The 20914-nt window shown below is 43.9% G+C and overlaps 1 protein-coding gene across 6 annotated transcripts in view; it reads right to left on the reverse strand.

Moving 5' to 3' along the window:
• Positions 1-20914, reverse strand: part of sez6b (seizure related 6 homolog b) — a 159833-nt gene that overhangs the window by 44990 nt on the left and 93929 nt on the right. For all 6 annotated transcript variants that reach the window (XM_090218761.1, XM_090218760.1, XM_021582864.3 and 3 more), the window contains exons 2-3: positions 16528-17298; positions 14602-14735 (exon numbers count right to left, since the gene is read on the reverse strand). In XM_090218761.1, coding sequence (XP_090074887.1) covers positions 14602-14735; positions 16528-17062 — 669 coding nt within the window. In that variant the 5' untranslated portion in view covers positions 17063-17298. The remainder of the gene's footprint in view (positions 1-14601; positions 14736-16527; positions 17299-20914) is intronic.

Raw genomic sequence — 20914 nt, forward strand, 5'->3', positions numbered from 1 at the left:
GGAGACTTGATTACACACAGGTGGATTGTATTTATCATCATTAGTCATTTAGGTCAACATTGGATCATTCAGAGATCCTCACTGAACTTCTGGAGAGAGTTTGCTGCACTGAAAGTAAAGGGGCTGAATAATTTTGCACGCCCAATTTTTCAGTTTTTGATTCGTTAAAAAAGTTTGAAATATCCAATAAATGTCGTTCCACTTCATGATTGTGTCCCACTTGTTGTTGATTCTTCACAAAAAAATACAGTTTTATATCTTTATGTTTGAAGCCTGAAATGTGGCAAAAGGTCGCAAAGTTCAGGGGGCCGAATACTTTCGCAAGGCACTGTATGTCTCAATGTCACTTCACTGAGTTTACTCTCATATAAAAACACCTAAGAGATATGCCTCAATGTCACTTCACTGAGTTTACTCTCATATAAAACCCAGAGATATGACTCCATGTCACTTCACTGAGTTTACTCTCATATAAAACCCAGAGATATGCCTCCAAGTCACTTCACTGAGTTTACTCTCATATAAAAACATCTAAGAGATATGTCTCAATGTCACTTCACTGAGTTTACTCTCATATAAAAACACCTAAGAGATATGTCTCAATGTCACTTCACTGAGTTTACTCTCATATAAAAACATCTAAGAGATATGTCTCCATGTCACTTCACTGAGTTTACTCTCATATAAAACCCAGAGATATGCCTCCAAGTCACTTCACTGAGTTTACTCTCATATAAAACCCAGAGATATGCCTCCATGTCACTTCACTGAGTTTACTCTCATATAAAACCCAGAGATATGCCTCCAAGTCACTTCACTGAGTTTACTCTCATATAAAACCCAGAGATATGCCTCCATGTCACTTCACTGAGTTTACTCTCATATAAAACCCAGAGATATGCCTCCATGTCACTTCACTGAGTTTACTCTCATATAAAACCCAGAGATATGCCTCCATGTCACTTCACTGAGTTTACTCTCATATAAAAACACCTAAGAGATATGCCTCCATGTCACTTCACTGAGTTTACTCTCATATAAAACCCAGAGATATGCCTCCATGTCACTTCACTGAGTTTACTCTCATATAAAACCCAGAGATATGCCTCCATGTCACTTCACTGAGTTTACTCTCATATAAAACCCAGAGATATGCCTCCATGTCACTTCACTGAGTTTACTCTCATATAAAAACACCTAAGAGATATGCCTCCATGTCACTTCACTGAGTTTACTCTCATATAAAACCCAGAGATATGCCTCCATGTCACTTCACTGAGTTTACTCACATATTAAACCCAGAGATATGCCTCCATGTCACTTCACTGAGTTTACTCTCATATAAAACCCAGAGATATGTCTCAATGTCACTTCACCTTGTTTACTCTCATATAAAAACCCAGATATATGCCTCCATGTCACTTCATTGAGTTTACTCTCATATAAAACCCAGAGATATGCCTCCATGTCACTTCACTGAGTTTACTCACATATTAAACCCAGAGATATGCCTCCATGTCACTTCACTGAGTTTACTCTCATATAAAACCCAGAGATATGTCTCAATGTCACTTCACTGAGTTTACTCTCATATTAAAACATCTAAGAGATATGTCTCAATGTCACTTCACTGAGTTTACTCTCATATAAAACCCAGAGATATGTCTCAATGTCACTTCACTGAGTTTACTCTCATATAAAAACACCTAAGAGATATGTCTCAATGTCACTTCACTGAGTTTACTCTCATATAAAAACCCCTAAGAGATATGTCTCAATGTCACTTCACTGAGTTTACTCTCATATAAAACCCAGAGATATGCCTCCAAGTCACTTCACTGAGTTTACTCTCATATAAAACCCAGAGATATGCCTCCATGTCACTTCACTGAGTTTACTCTCATATAAAAACACCTAAGAGATATGCCTCCAAGTCACTTCACTGAGTTTACTCTCATATAAAACCCAGAGATATGCCTCCATGTCACTTCACTGAGTTTACTCTCATATAAAACCACATAAGAGATATGTCTCAATGTCACTTCACTGAGTTTACTCTCATATAAAACCCAGAGATATGCCTCCATGTCACTTCACTGAGTTTACTCTCATATAAAACCACATAAGAGATATGTCTCAATGTCACTTCACTGAGTTTACTCTCATATAAAAACACCTAAGAGATATGTCTCAATGTCACTTCACTGAGTTTACTCTCATATAAAACCCAGAGATATGCCTCCATGTCACTTCACTGAGTTTACTCTCATATAAAACCACATAAGAGATATGTCTCAATGTCACTTCACTGAGTTTACTCTCATATAAAACCACATAAGAGATATGTCTCAATGTCACTTCACTGAGTTTACTCTCATATAAAAACACCTAAGAGATATGTCTCCATGTCACTTCACTGAGTTTACTCTCAAATAAAACCCAGAGATATGTCTCAATGTCACTTCACTGAGTTTACTCTCATATAAAAACACCTAAGAGATATGTCTCAATGTCACTTCACTGAGTTTACTCTCATATAAAAACATCTAAGAGATATGTCTCAATGTCACTTCACTGAGTTTACGCTCATATAAAACCACATAAGAGATATGTCTCAATGTCACTTCACTGAGTTTACGCTCATATAAAACCACATAAGAGATATGTCTCAATGTCACTTCACTGAGTTTACTCTCATATAAAAACACCTAAGAGATATGCCTCCATGTCACTTCACTGAGTTTACTAATATAAAAACACCTAAGAGATATGCCTCCATGTCACTTCACTGAGTTTACTAATATAAAAACACCTAAGAGATATGCCTCCATGTCACTTCACTGAGTTTACTAATATAAAAACACCTAAGAGATATGCCTCCATGTCACTTCACTGAGTTTACTAATATAAAAACACCTAAGAGATATGCCTCCATGTCCCTCCACACAAAATCTTATCAACTACAGTACCTTCCCCCAGGAAGGGAAGAAACAGTTTTCCGGGCTGTTAATCTAACATGGAAAAAGGAAAGACTGTATATATTAAATTACAGACAATTAACACAGAGTCCAATATATGTCAGAATCCATCAGCTGGAACTCCAGAGTATAATTGGTGAACCTTGGGTCACAGAAGATGGTTCCAGGCCTTGACCTGTGAAAGCTCTGTTCCAAAAGGTGTCAGATAGAAGGAGCAAAATAAAAAATAGCAGAGCAAAAAACACCAAACTGCCCTGACGTGAATGAGAGACCAGATAAAAAGAAACTGTGTGCCTCTAAGCCTCTAAGCTAGCACGAAACGATGAGTGGTCGTCTGACGTGTTTATTAAACACGTAACTATATAAAGTCTCTGTGATTGTGCTCTTATGAGGACAGTGCTGCTATAGCAACAATTGTCAACATTTTCCACACACAACACCCCATAATGACAAAGCAAAAACAGTTTTTTTTTTATGTTTTCTCATTTAAAATACCTTATTTACATAAGTATCCAGACCCTTTGCTATGAGACTCGAAATTGAGCTCAGGTGCATCTTGTTTCCAATGATCATCCTTGATGTTTCTACAACTTGGAGTCCACCTGTGGTAAATTCAATTGATTGGACATGATTTGGAAAGGCACACACCTGTCTATATAAGGTCCCACAGTGACAGTGCATGTCTGAGCAGAAACCAAGCCATGAGGTCAAAGGAATTGTCCATAGAGCTCCGAGACAGGATTGGCCGCCCGGCCAAACTGAGCAATTGGGGGAGAAGGGCCTTGGTCAGGGAGGTGACCAAGAAACCAATGGTCACTCCAATCACCAATGGCCAGACAGGCACCCGATAGCCTGCTTGAAATTAGCAAAAAAACACCTAAAGGACTCGGACCATGAGAAACAAGATTCTCTCATCTAATGAAACCAAGTTTGAACTCTTTGGCCTGAATGCCAAGCTTTACGTCTGAAGGAAACCTAAACCTAACAACGACCCTAAGCACATGTTCAAGACAACGCAGGAGTGGCTTGGGGACAAGTCTCTGAATGTCCTTGAGTGGCCCAGCCAGAGCCCCGGACTTGAACCCGATCGAACATCTCTGGAGAGACCTAAAAATGCTGTGCAGTGACAATCCCCATCTAACCTGATAGAGCTTGAGGGGATCTGCAGAGAAGTATGGAATAAACTCCCCAAATACAGGTGCGCCAAGCTTGTAGCATCATACCCAAGAAGACTCAAGGCTGTAATCACTGCCAAAGGTGCTTCAACAAAGTACTGAGTAAAGGTTCTGGATAATAATCTAAATGTGCTATTTCAGTTGTTTTTTTTAATACATTTGCAAAAATGTCTAAAACCTGTTTTAGTTTTGTAATTATGTGGTATTGTGTGTAGATTGATGAGTGTGGGGGGGGGGGGGGGGACCATTTAATCAATTTTAGAATAAGGTTGTAACGTAACAAAATGTGTAAAAAGTCAAGGGGTCTGAATACTTTCCGAATGCACTGAATAATGCACAACAACAAGTTGATGTAGTTTTAATTAACTCATGGCTACAGCATTGGATAAAAGTCCCATGAAACAAAGGTCATCACAACCTAATCACATTATCCAGAAATCCCCATGTCAATGAAATACTTCCAGAATACTGTTGGGATAATCCAGTTTGCGTTGGCATTAGTCCTGACTGTCTACCTCACACTGATCTAATCCTGGATCAACACACGTCTGTCTGACAACACGGACATGGTTTGTTTTGTTGATATGCAAACAGGAGGTCAACAGCACGTTTAGGTTAAAAGCATCATAATCCATTAAAGTCAAATTACTACAATATTAATTAGGCTCCTCCCCCAGAGTAAACAACTATGTCCCAATCACCACAATCTGTGTTGCTCACTATATATTTAAAAGCAACACATGAAAATGAAATAACTCTAAATAATTCAAGTGACACGTTCCAATAAAATAAACACCAGATTTTGTAGAGCATGTGGGGGAGGGGATGTATGCTTTCTGCTTTCTGTATCTCTCCCTGCAGCAAACCACTCCCCCTCTCCAGAGATTGCCCTTCTATCTCTACAGAGGTAAGAAGGAACAGAGGGAGGAGGGAGGAATAAAAGAAAGAGAATAAAGGAGAAAGCTCCTCTAATTACGTTTCTCTGTTCCCTCCTTCAAATGGTCCCACGTTGTGTGAGTGTCTGTGAGGGTACTAGAGTATGTGGGCTGCTAGCTAATTATAGACTATGATTAAGTAGGGGGTAGGGAAGGGATAGAGCACCAGCACTAACATCTGTTCCAGACAGGAGAACTGGGCCATGAGGAGGAGAGGAGAGAGAAGAGAAGGGAGACGAGAGAGAAAAGGGGAGAGAGAAGAGAAGAGAGGGAGGAGGAGATGGGAGGGATGGGGAGATAAAGAGACAGTTAGGGCCATGGAGAGTCATGGTTCTGCTGGTTAATATTGAGGTATTTCTGTCTGGGCCACTTGACACAGTGACACCTGGTCCAACACTGGACACAACACACACTGCTACACACATAATACCATACACAAAAAAAACTAAGATGTGTGTAAATCACAAGGTACAAATCCTGGCACACACACTGAAAAAGGGAGACTTTGTGGGATTTCCTGTGTGCATTCATATGCCTGTCCTTGAAATGGTCTGGCAAGGCTGTCACAGACAACAGTTGCTATTACATGAGACCTGAGGCCATTGAATGGTAAGAGAGAAGCAGTGATTAGTTAAGCTCTTCCAGAGGAAATTGAACACAGTGTCACCCTGAGCTGAGTCTTTCTTCCTGAAAGCCTGTTTCTATTTGATCGCCTGTGTAATCCTGGTTCGAGGGGGCTGGTTGAATGCAGATCTGTTGAGGTTGTTCCTGCTGAGCCAAGGTCGGCTGAAGGTGAAGAGCTGAGTAGTTGTCTACAGAGAGAAGAGATTACAGTATGTGGAAGCAAACTGGACAGCAGGGACTAAACTATACTGAACAAAAAAAATATGCAACAATTTAAACTATTTCACTAAGTTACAGTTCATATAAAAAATCTGAAATAAATTAATTAGTAATCTATGGATTTCACATGACTGGGCAGGGCCACTGAGGAGCAAGGCCCAGCCAATCACAATGAGTTTCCCCCCACAAAAAAGCTTTATTACAGACAGAAATACTCCTTAGTTTCAGATGATCCCACAGGTGAAGAAGCCGGATGCGGGGGTCCTGGGCTGGCGTGGTTACATGCGGTCTGTGGTTGTGAGGCCGGTTGGACGTACTGCCAAATTCTCGAAACAACAGTGTAGGCGGCTTATGGTAGAGAAATTAACATTTCATTCTCTGGCAACAGCTCTGGTTGACATTCCTGCAGTCAGCATGCCAATTTGCATACTCCCTCAAAACTTGAGACATCTGTGGCATTGTGTTGTGTGACAAAACTGGACATTTTAGAGTGACCTTTAATTTCCCCAGCACAAGGTGCATCTGTGTAATGATCATGCTGTTTAATTGCTTCTTGATATGCCACACCTGTCAAGTGGATAGATTATCTTGGCAAATGAGAAATGCTCACAGAAATAACATGTTTGCACAAAATCTGAGAGATAAGCAGATTTTTTTGCATATGGAACATTTCGGGGGGGAAAATTCAGTGGCCTCGAAAGACTCAGGTCCAGGCTCAGACAACTCCTACTGAATGTATCCTATCAGCTAGCTTTCCCATCCCACAGAGGGTATAAGAGCAACGAGGGTAAAAAACCCACAGGCTAAGCTTCACTCATCCTCCTAAGAGATGGAACATTCGCACGCTTTCCGCGTCTGCACTTATCTCATTTTAACATTCACCTCAGCCGTTTCGATCTCATTATCACCACAATTCCTACATGCCTGTCGGAAAATTGGTTTTATGCAGCACGCCTGAATTAAGCAGGGAAATTGTAGGCGTAGGGCAAGGAAAAGCCAGCAACAACGTGAAAATAAGAGTTAGGTTATATGGAGTGAATGGAAATCATTTGTAGCCATGCTGTGAGAGGCCTATCATAATAAACGTAGTATACCAAACATTAAGAACACCTTCCTAATATTAAGTTGCACACATACACACATACACAATCCATGTCTCAATTGTCTTAAGTCTTAAAAATCCTTAATCCTCTCCTACCATTCATCTAAACTGATTGAAATGGATATAACAGGTGCCATCAATAAGGGATCATATCTTTCACCTTGATTCACCTGGTCAGTCTATGTCATGGAAAGAGCACGTGTACCTAATAAATATGGAATACTTTATATTCCGTGTGACAGCATTTCAGTGGCAAGTGTTGATTCATGTAATAGATGTCCAGTAATCCACCTCTGTTCCACACAGAAACGTTTCATTAAAAGTTGCTTTTTCTGTATGAAGTACATCTCCTCTACACTATTATTTAGAAGGTGGAGAGTAGAGCATCAGAAAAGCATTAGCTGTCCACTTATTCTCATTGTTGGCCTGTTTTCCTGATGTTAATAGTTGCTGTATCCAGATCTCATTGTCCAAATGAGCTGAACTAAGAGGACCACATTCTGATGGAACATTAGAACAACTCCTAATAGGGAGGAAGGAGCCAACGGCAGTATTTATTACATTGTGTTATATTGATCCTGTTAGTTATCCAACTGAAACATTCTGGAAGCCAACTCTGCTTCACAATTCTCCATCTTTCTCTCTCTCTCTCCCTTATTTATTTCCTTTCTGTCTCTATGTCCTCCTTGTTCTGTCTCTAAATCTCAGAAGACCTTTCTGATCTCTTAATTCATTGACTCTGTCCCTTTGTCATTATGTCCTCTCTCTGTTAAGTCTCCAACACGGTGATGTGGGAGAGGTAGGGACAGGAGAGTGAGGGGAGCTGCCTTGCAGCCTACAGACTTACAGCAGACTGAATCCAAGACAGGTGAGCAGGCTGATGATACCCACCAACACCGACTCCTTGACCAGGAAAAAATGCATCTTAAAAAACCTCACCAGAAAGGATTCTAAAGTGCTGTACAGCACTTTCCACATCTAAAAGCCCTGCCTCGGTCACATTGGTAAACTTCAAATCCTCTACCAACAATAGCAAAGTACAAAAGAGGCAAACAGAGTGCAGAAGGAGAGATGAGTAATGGACTTTCCCTCCTTCCCTCTCTTCTTTACTTCGTCTCACACTCCCTCTATGACTCTCTGACTATCAGCCATGGCACTGGATATTGGCCTGTGTGGCAGCAGGTGTGACTGTGACTATAGCCACCTCCAGAGAGTGGCTGTGCTGTCGTGAGTGTCACCATGTGGGAGCAGTCACCGGTCAGTCATCTCATCTACTGCCTGATCCTGTCAGTGTCTGCCTGGAGACAGCAGGTGTACATCACAAACTGAGAGGAAACTCAGTATGTGAACTAACATGGCTGCCATCACTGCCACTTGTCCCGCTGAGTTAAGTGTTAGGGATAGAAATAAATAACGCTGAAAATAACCAGCACTTCACTCTGAGTCAGAGGACATTACAGTCTTGTAAGGACCTTTGTTGGCTTAGCTGGAAAGCCCACATTCACAAACCAGGTGTCTGAGAGACTTTTTAAGTATCTGGGCTGCTGTTGGGCTGAAACAGACTATAGATTGTGATTCAAATCCCCTCTTGTCTCAGTGAGGAAAGAGCAGTGAGAGAACAACAGTCAACGTAGTCACAGCGAGTTATTCACACCGTCACCCAGGTGGTGCAAAGTACCGGTGCTCAGTAGTGCTGACAAGACAAACAAGCACAGTGAGATCACTGAGAGCTGGGCTCTCTCACTGCCACTAAGTGCATCTCCTTGTTTCTCTTTCCTCCAGTGTTGTATTCACAGAGCCCATGTGGAATCTGCTAATTGCACTTCTCCCAGCTCCTCTGTGGCCCCTCCATGGTTCCTAACAGGCATCAGTCAGCCCACAACAGGAGGAGAACATACACTGTGACGAAGGAAAAATACAAGGGGCCTAGTCCAGAGAGAGGAGGGGAGAGGCGAGGGGAGGAGAGGAGAGGCCTGGTCCAGAGAGAGGAGGGGAGAGGCGAGGGGAGGAGAGGAGAGGCCTGGTCCAGAGAGAGGAGGGGAGAGGGGAGGAGAGGAGAGGAGAGGCCTGGTCCAGAGAGAGGAGGGGAGAGGCGAGGGGAGGAGAGGAGAGGCCTGGTCCAGAGAGAGGAGGGGAGAGGCGAGGAGAGGAGAGGAGAGGCCTGGTCCAGAGAGAGGAGGGGAGAGGCGAGGGGAGGAGAGGAGAGGCCTGGTCCAGAGAGAGGAGGGGAGAGGCGAGGGGAGGAGAGGAGAGGCCTGGTCCAGAGAGAGGAGGAGAGAGGTGAGGGGAGGAGAGGAGAGGCCTGGTCCAGAGAGAGGAGGGGAGAGGTGAGGGGAGGGGAGGAGAGGCCTGGCCCAGAGAGAGGAGGGGAGAGGTGAGGGGAGGGGAGGAGAGGAGAGGCCTGGTCCAGAGAGAGGAGGGGAGAGAAGAGGGGAGTGGAGGAGAGGCCTGGTCCAGAGAGAGGAGGGGCGAGAGGAGAGAAGAGGAGAGGCCTCTGTGACACCAGCTTCTCCAAAAGCTGGATAGAAGTAGAAATTATGTTTTATAGGATGTGGAGGTATGGAGGCAGCTGTTTGACAGCTTCTTCTGCCTGAGCTGAAACACCAGAGCCATTGTGGAGCAGAAATTTCAGGGATAGAGATATTGGTTTGACACACACCACACATGCTACTCCTAAGACTGGGTTATTGTACAGTACATATTACTGGTGAGCTCTCAGTGCTGAAAATACAGCTCTCTCCCACAGATGATGACTGGTCATTAACAGGCCCTTGTTTTTACTTACCTCCAGGTCCCTAGTTATGATTGAGTTGTGGACTATCTATCAGGAGATGAGAGTGGATTGGGCCAGGGTATTGATTCTTGTCCCTCCAGAAGTTAAAGGTCTGAGCCGTGTGCTTTAGTGTGCTTTAGTGTACTGAGAGTCAGTGCGTCTGGCCCTGTAGGCTAGAGCCTGAACTCTACTGCTGTTCAGTCAGGGAGGGAGCCAATGTGCAAATAGCACGTTGCAGGCGACTGAACGCTGCATGCCTCCTCTTCCCCTCTGACACACCGTAACCTAAAAAAATAGTCAAAGGTTCGGGACACACATCATGTTTATGGTAATAGGGATCTACATGCAATATGTAGCCTACATGTTCCAGTTGTGCGTGGCTCATGGCTGAGGTTGATTAATCAATTATCCTCTGCTCCCAGGTTTATGTCATCTTCTGCAGTCTTTGGCGGACGTATGTCATTTCACTACGAAGTGTGTGCAGAGTGGATAATTATTTGCAAAAGAGAGAAACAAATCCTCGACTCACACAGAGAGAAAATGGAGAAACAAATGTGTTTGAACATGTATATATTTTCTAGCATATTTGTTGTAGCCCTAGTTGTAAAGTATGTCAAGATGTCAATAGTTATATATATACACTGCTCAAAAAAATAAAGGGAACACTTAAACAACACAATGTAACTCCAAGTCAATCACACTTCTGTGAAATCAAACTGTCCACTTAGGAAGCAACACTGATTGACAATAAATTTCACATGCTGTTGTGCAAATGGAATAGAAAACAGGTGGAAATTATAGGCAATTAGAAAGACACCCCCAATAAAGGAGTGGTTCTGCAGGTGATAACCACAGACCACTTCTCAGTTCCTATGCTTCCTGGCTGATGTTTTGGTCACTTTTGAGTGCTTTCACTCTAGTGGTAGCATGAGACGGAGTCTACAACCCACACAAGTGGCTCAGGTAGTGCAGCTCATCCAGGATGGCACATCAATGCGAGCTGTGGCAAGAAGGTTTGCTGTGTCTGTCAGCGTAGTGTCCAGAGCATGGAGGCGCTACCAGGAGACAGGCCAGTACATCAGGAGACGTGGAGGAGGCCGTAGGAGGGCAACAACCCAGCAGCAGGACCGCTACCTCCGCCTTTGTGCAAGGAGGAGCAGGAGGAGCACTGCCAGAACCCTGCAAAATGACCTCCAGCAGGCCACAAATGTGCATGTGTCTGCTCAAATGGTCAGAAACAGACTCCATGAGGGTGGTATAAGGGCCCGACGTCCACAGGTGGGGGTTGTGCTTACAGCCCAACACCGTGCAGGACGTTTGGCATTTGCCAGAGAACACCAAGATCGGCAAATTCGCCACTGGCGCCCTGTGCTCTTCACAGATAAAAGCAGGTTCACACCGAGCACATGTGACAGACGTGACAGTCTGGAGACGCCATGGAGAACGTTCGGTGGTGGCAGTGGGTCAGTCATGGTGTGGGGTGGCATTTCTTTGGGGAGCCAGACAGCCCTCCATGTGCTCGCCAGAGGTAGCCTGACTGCCATTAGGTACCGAGATGAGATCCTCAGACCCCTTGTGAGACCATATGCTGGTGCGGTTGGCCCTGGGCTCCTCCTAATGCAAGACAATGCTAGACCTCATGCGGCCGGAGTGTGTCAGCAGTTCCTGCAAGAGGAAGGCATTGATGCTATGGACTGGCCCGCCCGTTCCCCAGACCTGAATCCAATTGAGCACATCTAGGACATCATGTCTCGCTCCATCCACCAACGCCACGTTGCACCACAGACTGTCCAGGAGGATGCTTTAGTCCAGGTCTGGGAGGAGATCCCTCAGTAGACCATCCGCCACCTCATCAGGAGCATTGTAGGGAGGTCATACAGGCACGTGGAGGCCACACACACTACTGAGCCTCATTTTGACTTGTTTTAAGGACATTACATCAAAGTTGGATCAGCCTGTAGTGTGGTTTTCCACTTTAATTTTGAGTGTGACTCCAAATCCAGACCTCCATGGGTTGATACATTTGATTTCCATTGATAATATTTGTGTGATTTTGTTGTCAGCACATTCAACTATGTAAAGAAAAAAGTATTTAATAAGAATATTTCATTCATTCAGATCTAGGATGTGTTATTTTAGTGTTCCCTTTATTTTTTTGAGCAGGGTATATTTAAATATGCCATATCATCCCAGACAGTCAGTCTTTAGTGAAGCACTCTTCCTCAGTCCTCCAAAAAGAATCAGGGTGACACTTCTTACAGAATATTGAATTGGCACCCTTTATTATATTGTCCAAGCAGTGACCAATGCATCCCAATCAATCTCTGCCATCAACCCAGACAGAGACTGCAGATAGAACTGTACTTTATTGAACCGTGCCGAGGTCCACTTAAGCCAGAGTAGTTGGGAATATTGACCCATCGGTCGATACTCTTCAGTACTACCCACCATGGCTTCAGTGAGCTGCTGAAAGGTCCTCTCCCACCACCTGCACACTTCTGGAGTGGACAGAACTACTGGGCTGGACATGTCTTAGCTTGGCCTGCAGTGCACTGATCTATGAACTGACACAGACATGTGGGACTACAGCGGAAAGTGAATCAATCCTCCTACTTTCACATGACAACACTGTTGGGTGGTTAACAGAGGGTCTCTGACTTCCAACCAACTTCCACTCCTCCTCCCAGACTGTAGTTTAAACACACTGTATATAACGGCACATGGTAAACCTGATGGGTGTTGCCTTTGTGTGGAGTTGTGAGGGTGGTACTATATACTATATAGACTTCAGGAGTTTGAGAGCTAGAAACACTTTTCAAGCAAATGTCTCTCTCCATCCCTCCCTCCCTCCGCCCTGAGGCAGGGCCGGAGCAGGAAATACTTGGGACCCTATGGTCTGATGAAGCAGTGCACTAGGCAGGTGTGGGCCGTAAACCTCAAAGCAGGGCAAATAAACAAATGCTGCCCAAGGAATAGTCCACATCAGTCTTTATCTTCTTGCCTACATCAAGGCAACCATTTAAATCCAGCTTACGCTAAAATGAATGATAAACTGGAGTTGTTAAGACCCACATTCTACAAAGCCCCCTGGTCTAGAGAAGTCCTTTGAAGTAGATTAATCCATAAGATTTCCAGATAAAAGGAATTATCAACCCAGTCTTTTAGAAACAGGATGACACCACCTGGAGTGTAGTGGGGTGTAAAGGGGTGTAGAGGGGTGTAGACTGAGTGCAGTGGGGTGTAAAGGGGTGTAGACTGAGTGTAGTGGGGTGTAAAGGGGTGTAGAGGGGTGTAGACTGAGTGTAGTGGGGTGTAAAGGGGTGTAGACTGAGTGTAGTGGGGTGTAAAGGGGTGTAGAGGGTTGTAGACTGAGTGTAGTGGGGTGTAAAGGGGTGTAGAGGGGTGTAGACTGAGTGTAGTGGGGTGTAAAGGGGTGTAGAGGGGTGTAGACTGAGTGTAGTGGGGTGTAAAGGGGTGTAGAGGGGTGTAGACTGAGTGTAAAGGGGTGTAGACTGAGTGTAGTGGGGTGTAAAGGGGTGTAGAGGGTTGTAGAGGGGCGTAGGGGGCGTAGGGGGGGCGTAGTGGATCATGGTGGGGCGTAGAGGTGTGATCCACACATTGTCTGAATGCCACATTATTTAGTCAATCAACCTGAGGGTAAGGTATCTTTAATGAAGTTAAGAGGAGCTGCGGAGACATTTTAACAGGAAGACAATAAAAGAGTCCCGTAAACAAGCAAAAAGACTGGACACATAATCCATAAGTAATTCATTAAGAGAAGAAGCTTCCTTACATCTAAATCACATTGAATAATTCAAGATGAGGAGATAAGAGAAGAGAGACGTATACTGAGTGGACAAAACATTAGGAACAAAAGATTTAAGTGTCTCTGAACGGGGTATGGTAGTAGGTACCAGGCGCACCGATTTTAGTGTGTCAAGAACTGCAACGCTGCTGGGTTTTCCACACTCAATAGATTTCCCTTGTCTAACAAGAATGGTCCATCACCCAAAGGACATCCAGACAACTTGGCACAACTGTGGGAAGCATTGGAGTCAACATGGGCCAGCATCCCTGTGGAATGTTTTATACACCTTGTAGAGTCCATGCCCCAAATAATTGAGGCTGTTCTGAGGGCAAAACTGGTTGTAACTTAATATTAGGAATGTTTTTACACAAATTGTATGTACACTCAGGGTATACATGTGCTGCTGTCCCGGGTGTTAGCAAGCGCAGGCAGGCGATGATAGGAAGAACAGTGGAGAGGAAGAACGTTCACCTCTCTCCACCCTCCACCTCCTCATTTTCTGTTCTTTCACAGAAGACATGAAGCAGCTGGGATGCATCATTGAGAATGATTTGCGGTACATATTAATTTCATCCAAAATATATTAGATCAAGCATCTGGAAGGTCAGAGAGGTAATGGCTATTGTATATCTTATGAGAGAAAGAAGCTGAGCTGGAGAAGTAATCATGTGGATGAGAGGCTTCAGGTGGAGGTAGATTCCCTGTTTAAATCACTGTGTCAGCTTCCAAAGGTCAGTCGCTGCACTATAACAGTAAATACCTTGGAACTGAGTGGTCATCATCATCATTTTGAAGCACTAGTGTGGTTTTGCCCGCGAGCCAAAATTGCAATTTTGGATGTTGCATTTGGGTATCTGATGTAATTTCTCGACAGGATGTGTCAGTCTTGTGTGTTCCTATGTTTAATCCACCATATTTTTTATAGACAATCACTGTTGTTGATGTACAAAATGAACACGCTTCTAGCAATAATAGTGGCGGTCTGACCTGTATCTCTACTCCATAGCCCGTGTAGACCGTGACGGTGTAGGTGCAGTCCACAGAGGAGTAGTAATGAGAGCTGGACGGCTGGGGCGTCTCTATGTAGCCCTCTGGTGCTGTCAGGTTGAAGATACAGGGAACTGCAAGGACAGAAGGAAAAACATTGAAGACCAATGACACCCCTTCACTAACTGGCATGGGGTGGAGCAAGCTGGAGAAGACTGCCCAGAACAGAGTTTGATGGAGAGGAGTCGTCGATGGCCTACGCTCCCAGAGGAGCGATTGGCCTAAGTAAGTAAGACTAACCCTTCCTGATCCCTCCCTGGTCCCATTCTCTCACTCACTCACACCAGCCCCCCTACATTAATAGTGTTTCAAGGTTTTCAAATTTTCTGCCCAAATCAACAGAGGCCGTCTCACTCTATCCTCTTTGGTTGTGTGGCTCGAGGGACAGATCAGGTGGAGGGAATAACCACAGACAATTTTCTGGTCGCCATGAGGTGTTTCTGCTCGACCGTTTTATTTGATTTCTGTCTTTCTGAGTTTCCTCCAGAGATAGGGCTGACAACAGGAAGTTACTGTGTGCTTGTATGTGCGTGCTTCGTATGTAGGTGTGTGTAGGTGCTGGTATATTCATGTGTGTACCTGTGTGTGTGTGTGCGTGTGGGTGTGTGTGTGTGTGTGTGTGTGTGTGTGTGTGTGTGTGTGTGTGTGTGTGTGTCAGACATATTGGGAGATTTCCCCATCCTGCCCTTCATTAGTTGTGAAGGGGTCCCCGTGGGTAAAGCACAAATGAAGCAAAGCCTGTGTTTGGAGCGTTCCACTCTAAGATTCCAACCTGGACTTAGGAATAGACGTAACATAGTAAACGTAAGTCTGTCTCTCTCCAGTGGTTATGATATGTTACGTTTCGTATGGTATGTATTAATTTGGGGATGTCCATCATCCAATATGTATGACATGTTGAAAATTACAATACGTATGATATGTTACTAATTGCAATTCGTACAATAATGTTATGAATTTGCAATACCTGGCAAATATTAGCTAGATGGCTAATGCGTACTTTAGCTAGGTGGCTAACGTTAGCTAGGCTGGGGTTAGGGTTATAGTTTAAGGGTTAGGGTTAGGTTAAAAGGTTAAGGTTAGGGGAAGGGTTGACTAACATGCTAAGTAGTTGCAAAATAGCTAAAAAGTGGTAAGTAAAAAGTTGCAAAGTTGCTAATTTCCTAAAATATTAAAGTTGTCAGTGATGAGATTTGAACACACAACCTTTGGGTTGCTAGAAGTTCATGTTATCCTTCAATGCATCCACTCCAACCAAACACCCTCCTTTTGTTTTTTGCCTTGCCTTGCCTTTAACCATACCAAACATAACATATCATAATAATTTGAGTGTCCTGTATTTACGTTTACTATGTTACGGCTATCTAGTCTATGAGACCAGGCTGAAAATTCTCCTTCACTCCCACCATAATACAAATGTGTCTCAATATCTCATGGTTGCAATCTGGTTTCCACTCCATTTCAGGAGCTCTTGATTGAGTGTGAGAGGAGCAGGAATACTGATGTTGTAATTAATTTAAGCCCCTTGGCTGTTTAGATATGTGAGCTGCAAACAGAGAGGATTGAGATTGTGAGCACACTGGTGTCTCAGACAGACAGACACAGAGCTGCTGTGTTGGAGAGGGTGAAATTCAGCCACTTTACAACCCACCAAGGCCCAGGATTATCTCTAGAAATGTATAATGACAATCTGAGCATGCTGTTCATTATACAGTATCTTCTCAATGAAGACAGAATCGTGGAAACTGGTGTTGGGTGTGGTGCAGGATATTGTATTTGACAGTAATTCGTACACCGTATGTCTCTGGTTAAGAGTAGGTGATCATTAGAAGTGTGTAGCTACATAGCCTGGCTGTGTTACATTACCTGGGTTGGGCAGGCTGGTGGTGATGATGGTGGTTGTGGTTATAGTAGTCGTAGTGGTCTCATCATCCACATCACCAGATACTGCAGAAGTGTCCATCGCTACACCATCACTGGCATGGCTCATGTTGTGTTCTGCTGACTTCCCTTTATCCTTCTCCACTAGAGTGGTCAAGACTGGGGGAGTCATGGTGGATGGGGAAGGGACCTCAGAGTGTCTGTCACCCATAGGAGCAGACAGGTTGTGAGTGTTTGAGTGGGGAGGGAGGGCAGAGGTGTGCATGACAGGAGTGGTCAGGGTATCCATGGCATCAGCTTCTTCCTCTGTCCTCCTCCCCCTGCTATTGGTCAACGCCCCTCTCTGAGTCACAGAGACACGCCCCCCTGGAACAGAGCTACCCTGTGTTGCCAACGGTGACGTGGCTGTTGCCACAATGGTAGTGGTTGAGGCAACATCGGAGAAAGCCAGCTCTTCCTTGTGTGGCACCGTGTGAGTGGCGGAGGGGTCTCTGGCAAAGTGGGGACCTGAGGGTGGCATAGTGGGGTGGGTATCCACACCCCCACTGTCCTCAAAGAAATGCCGCTGTCCTTGGAGGGACTCCTGAAGGAGGAAGCCCTTGTAGAGAGTGTGATGGTTGGGGACATTCAGGGGAGGGGCGGTTGTCACCAGGGGGATCCCTCTGTCAGTGTCCCGTGTGTTGGGGTACGGGCTGGGCCCTCCACCTTCAGACTGTCCCCTCTGTGTGACGGACGTCCCATCCTCAGAATAGGAACCTGGAACAACACAGACAGAACACATACAGTATTGGGACAGTATGGTGGTAGAAATGACAAACGTTGTTATGCACATGCGCTGTATGAGCCTGTACAGTTCCACTGTCTGTTTCTCTCATGTAACAAGAAGCCAGTGTTTTTCCTCTCTCGTTTTTAAGTAACTTGGTCACATGACCAAAGACAAAGAGCCTCTGAGAGTGACCACAGTTTTTGAGTCCATCTTGTTATTTTCGTATCTTTCAAGGGCACAGCTGTGTGGAGACATGAAGAGATCAGAGGCTAGCTTGAGCTGCAGCGACAATTCTATCAGCAGAAAGGGGTAATAAAACTGACGTTCTTATTTGTTTGTACACTATGTTCCCATCGTGATCTCACACACCTGCTAAACTGCCACAAAGGTTATTAAAGCGGAGACCCAACTCTCCCACGGACCTCCCGATTTTATAGCAGAGATATTGCCGGGTAAATGCGGATTATTGGGAACAAAACCCATAGACAAGCAAAAACATATTTTTCAGGACAAGTGCCTATTTTTTTATTAATCAATTCTTAGAAAAGGAAGTAGTTCCCAATGAAATATTGTTTGTTTTGGTTTCTGAGCATGTGTGTGTAGACAGAGTTTTCCACAATGGGAGTCAAGAGCAGCAAGGGAGAGCCTTGCCTGTCTGACCTGCTGACTGAAGGTAATGGCAGGTAAGTGGGGCAGGGACATTCTGGAACAGCTACCGCTCAGGCACAAGGTAGAAGATTTTCCCTTGAAAGGTGCATTAAGTGAAGCCTTGTCAGCAGAATGTAGGAAGAAGTTGCAAGATTTTGAGACAACCAAGAATGGCAAAGCAAATAGGATAGATTGGGATGATTTCAGGAAATGGGAAAGAGAAGCAGAACACAGGACTAATAGGAGAGTTAAAGGCATAATTGTACAAGAAAGTAAGAAAGAAGAATAGATGGAAGAAGATAAGAGAAAAATAAGAAATTGGGATGACGACAATGATTTTCCACTAGAGTGGTCAATGTATACCATGATTTTCCACCCACATATTCCTGCTCCGGCCCCAGCTCCAACAGTCCAACTGCCTATCTATCTATCCTGACCTGAACCTGATTGACTTGGGGGGAGGGGCCAGTTCCCAACAAACCCCCCCATGAGGAGCCAGAATCCGTTTTACACACCACCCACATTGACTCCCATGTCTGGTGTTGATGGGCTCAGAGGTCTGATTTGCTCTCCATCCCCCTCAACCGTAACAACAAGAACTGGCCCAAAAGGGGACCCGACATAACCTTTCTCATTCAGGCACCCCTGGTAACATTCCCAAATCCACAACCTCGACCAGCTCCTGATGATCCTGGTCATGCTGATTGGCACCCAGAGGTCAACATCCAGAAGACAAGACGAGATGAAGGAGATTGCCAAGGACCTCCATCACCCCACCAAGGACGCAAGTGATTTCACAACACAGCTGCTTAATCTGGTCAAGGTGTACAAACCATCTACAGCTGAGGTTGCCCACATCTGCCGCATCAAGATGGGACTGTGATGGGCAGACGTGGAAGGAAGATTCGATGAGAACCACCGCTGGGGTGAGAATGGAACCTATCAGACTCAACTGACTTAACCGTAACAAAGAACATTACCCAGCTATGACTGATTGGGCAGCTGTCCATAGCTGCACACAAAAGGCCAAAAATGTTTCTAAACCATTCTACATTAATGTGGATGCTACCATGATTACGGATAATCCTGAGTAGTGATGAGTGAGAAAGTTACAGAGGCAGAAACACCATCCCCTCCTCCTGTTATTGTAAAGGTGAAAGGTTAGCATGTCTCACTCATAATGTTTCCCGATTCATTCAGGACTAGACGTAATCATGGGAGAATCCATGTGTTTAGAAACATATTCTAATTTGAAATGACACAATACATTATTTACCATTTCTATTGGGCATAAAATCATCTGAAACACAACCACAACAAATGCAAACCACAAATTGAACTGAACTGACTATATTTATATACAGTCCTTTCTATGACGTGTAAAATAAAAAGCACAATGTACACATTTCTTCTTACAGGAGCAGCATGAGTTTTGTAAAATAATCCACTCCTTGGCTGGTATTAAATAAAATCCACACTCGGTATGGCAATGACATGTGAAAGCTGTTGCCAGGGGAGAGAAGACTGAAAATACAGACACAGAGGTTGTAGGTACTGTAGATCCTTGCTGGTAAAAGTCAAATATCTTATTAAACAATACTGCATTTCAAATACTAATAGTATGTTTAAAATTAAATTAGTATTTGAGGCTTTACATCAAATGTCTGACTGATAATAGGGTCTCAGAATCAGATCTACAATAAGAATTTACAGTAGTACTATCAAAGACAAATGTATTTGAAGAGGTAGCAAACAGCATACTGTAAGTATCAAATGGTATTACCATAGATATATATGGAATAACTGTATAACCACAGGGTATTTGTTATAAACCCTCTGCACATCCCGCTCTCTCCCGCCTTTCTCCTTTCCTTTGTCAGAAGCCAACACTTCAGGAGACACATGCACAGAGAGATGCACAGAGAGATTCACAGAGAAGGGAATAAGCTTCAGCGGTACTTTGATGTTCATCATTTTAGTTTTCTAAAGGCACCACCAGAAAAAAGTAGGTTTATCTTGAATAATCCATGAATTCAATATAAACTCCATTGATTAAAGTTCTGAGAAACCTTAACATCATGGCTATGAGGTCTGGGCTCAAGGCTTCACAAAACACGGAAGCAAAACTCCTTCTTAGGGAAGCACAGTCAATCCAGTTGAAAGAAATCCAGTAGATTCCTTTTGAAAGAAAAGACCAATACTCTTGCATTTTATTTTGAAACTACATTATGCACACACACACACACACACACACACACACACACACACACACACACACACACACACACACACACACACACACACACACACACACACACACACACACACACACACACACACACACACACACACACACACACACACACACACACACACACACTGACTGAAAGTTGGCTACATCATCTCTACGCTGTACCATGAATAATTGAACACCATGGTGTTATTTTAATCTGAGTAGCCTGGGTCTCCCTTGGGTCTGGGCCTGGGTGAGGATCTTAAAGATGAGTGGTGCTCTCGCTCTTGAATCAACAGTAGTACACAGGGGCATGTGTTCAGACTAGAGGTTGGAACCGGATCAGGGAACAGAACCGAAAACCGGAAAATAACGAGATTTTCAGAAGAGGGAAAGAAAGTGATCTACAGTGGGGAGAACAAGTATTTGTTTGATACACTGCCGATTTTGCAGGTTTTCCTATTTACAAAGCATGTAGAGGTCTGTAATTTTTTATCATAGGTACACTTCAACAGTGAGAGACGGAATCTAAAACAAAAATCCAGAAAATCACATTGTATGATTTTTAAGTAATTAATTAGCATTTTATTGCATGATATAAGTATTTGATACATCAGAAAAGCAGAAGTTAATATTTGGTACAGAAACCTTTGTTTGCAATTACAGAGATCATACGTTTCCTGTAGTTCTTGACCAGGTTTAAACACACTGCAGCAGGGATTTTG

This window comes from Oncorhynchus mykiss, chromosome 24, assembly GCF_057628025.1.
Source record: "Oncorhynchus mykiss isolate SJ-2025 chromosome 24, ASM5762802v1, whole genome shotgun sequence".
Classification (NCBI taxonomy): Eukaryota; Metazoa; Chordata; class Actinopteri; order Salmoniformes; family Salmonidae; genus Oncorhynchus; species Oncorhynchus mykiss.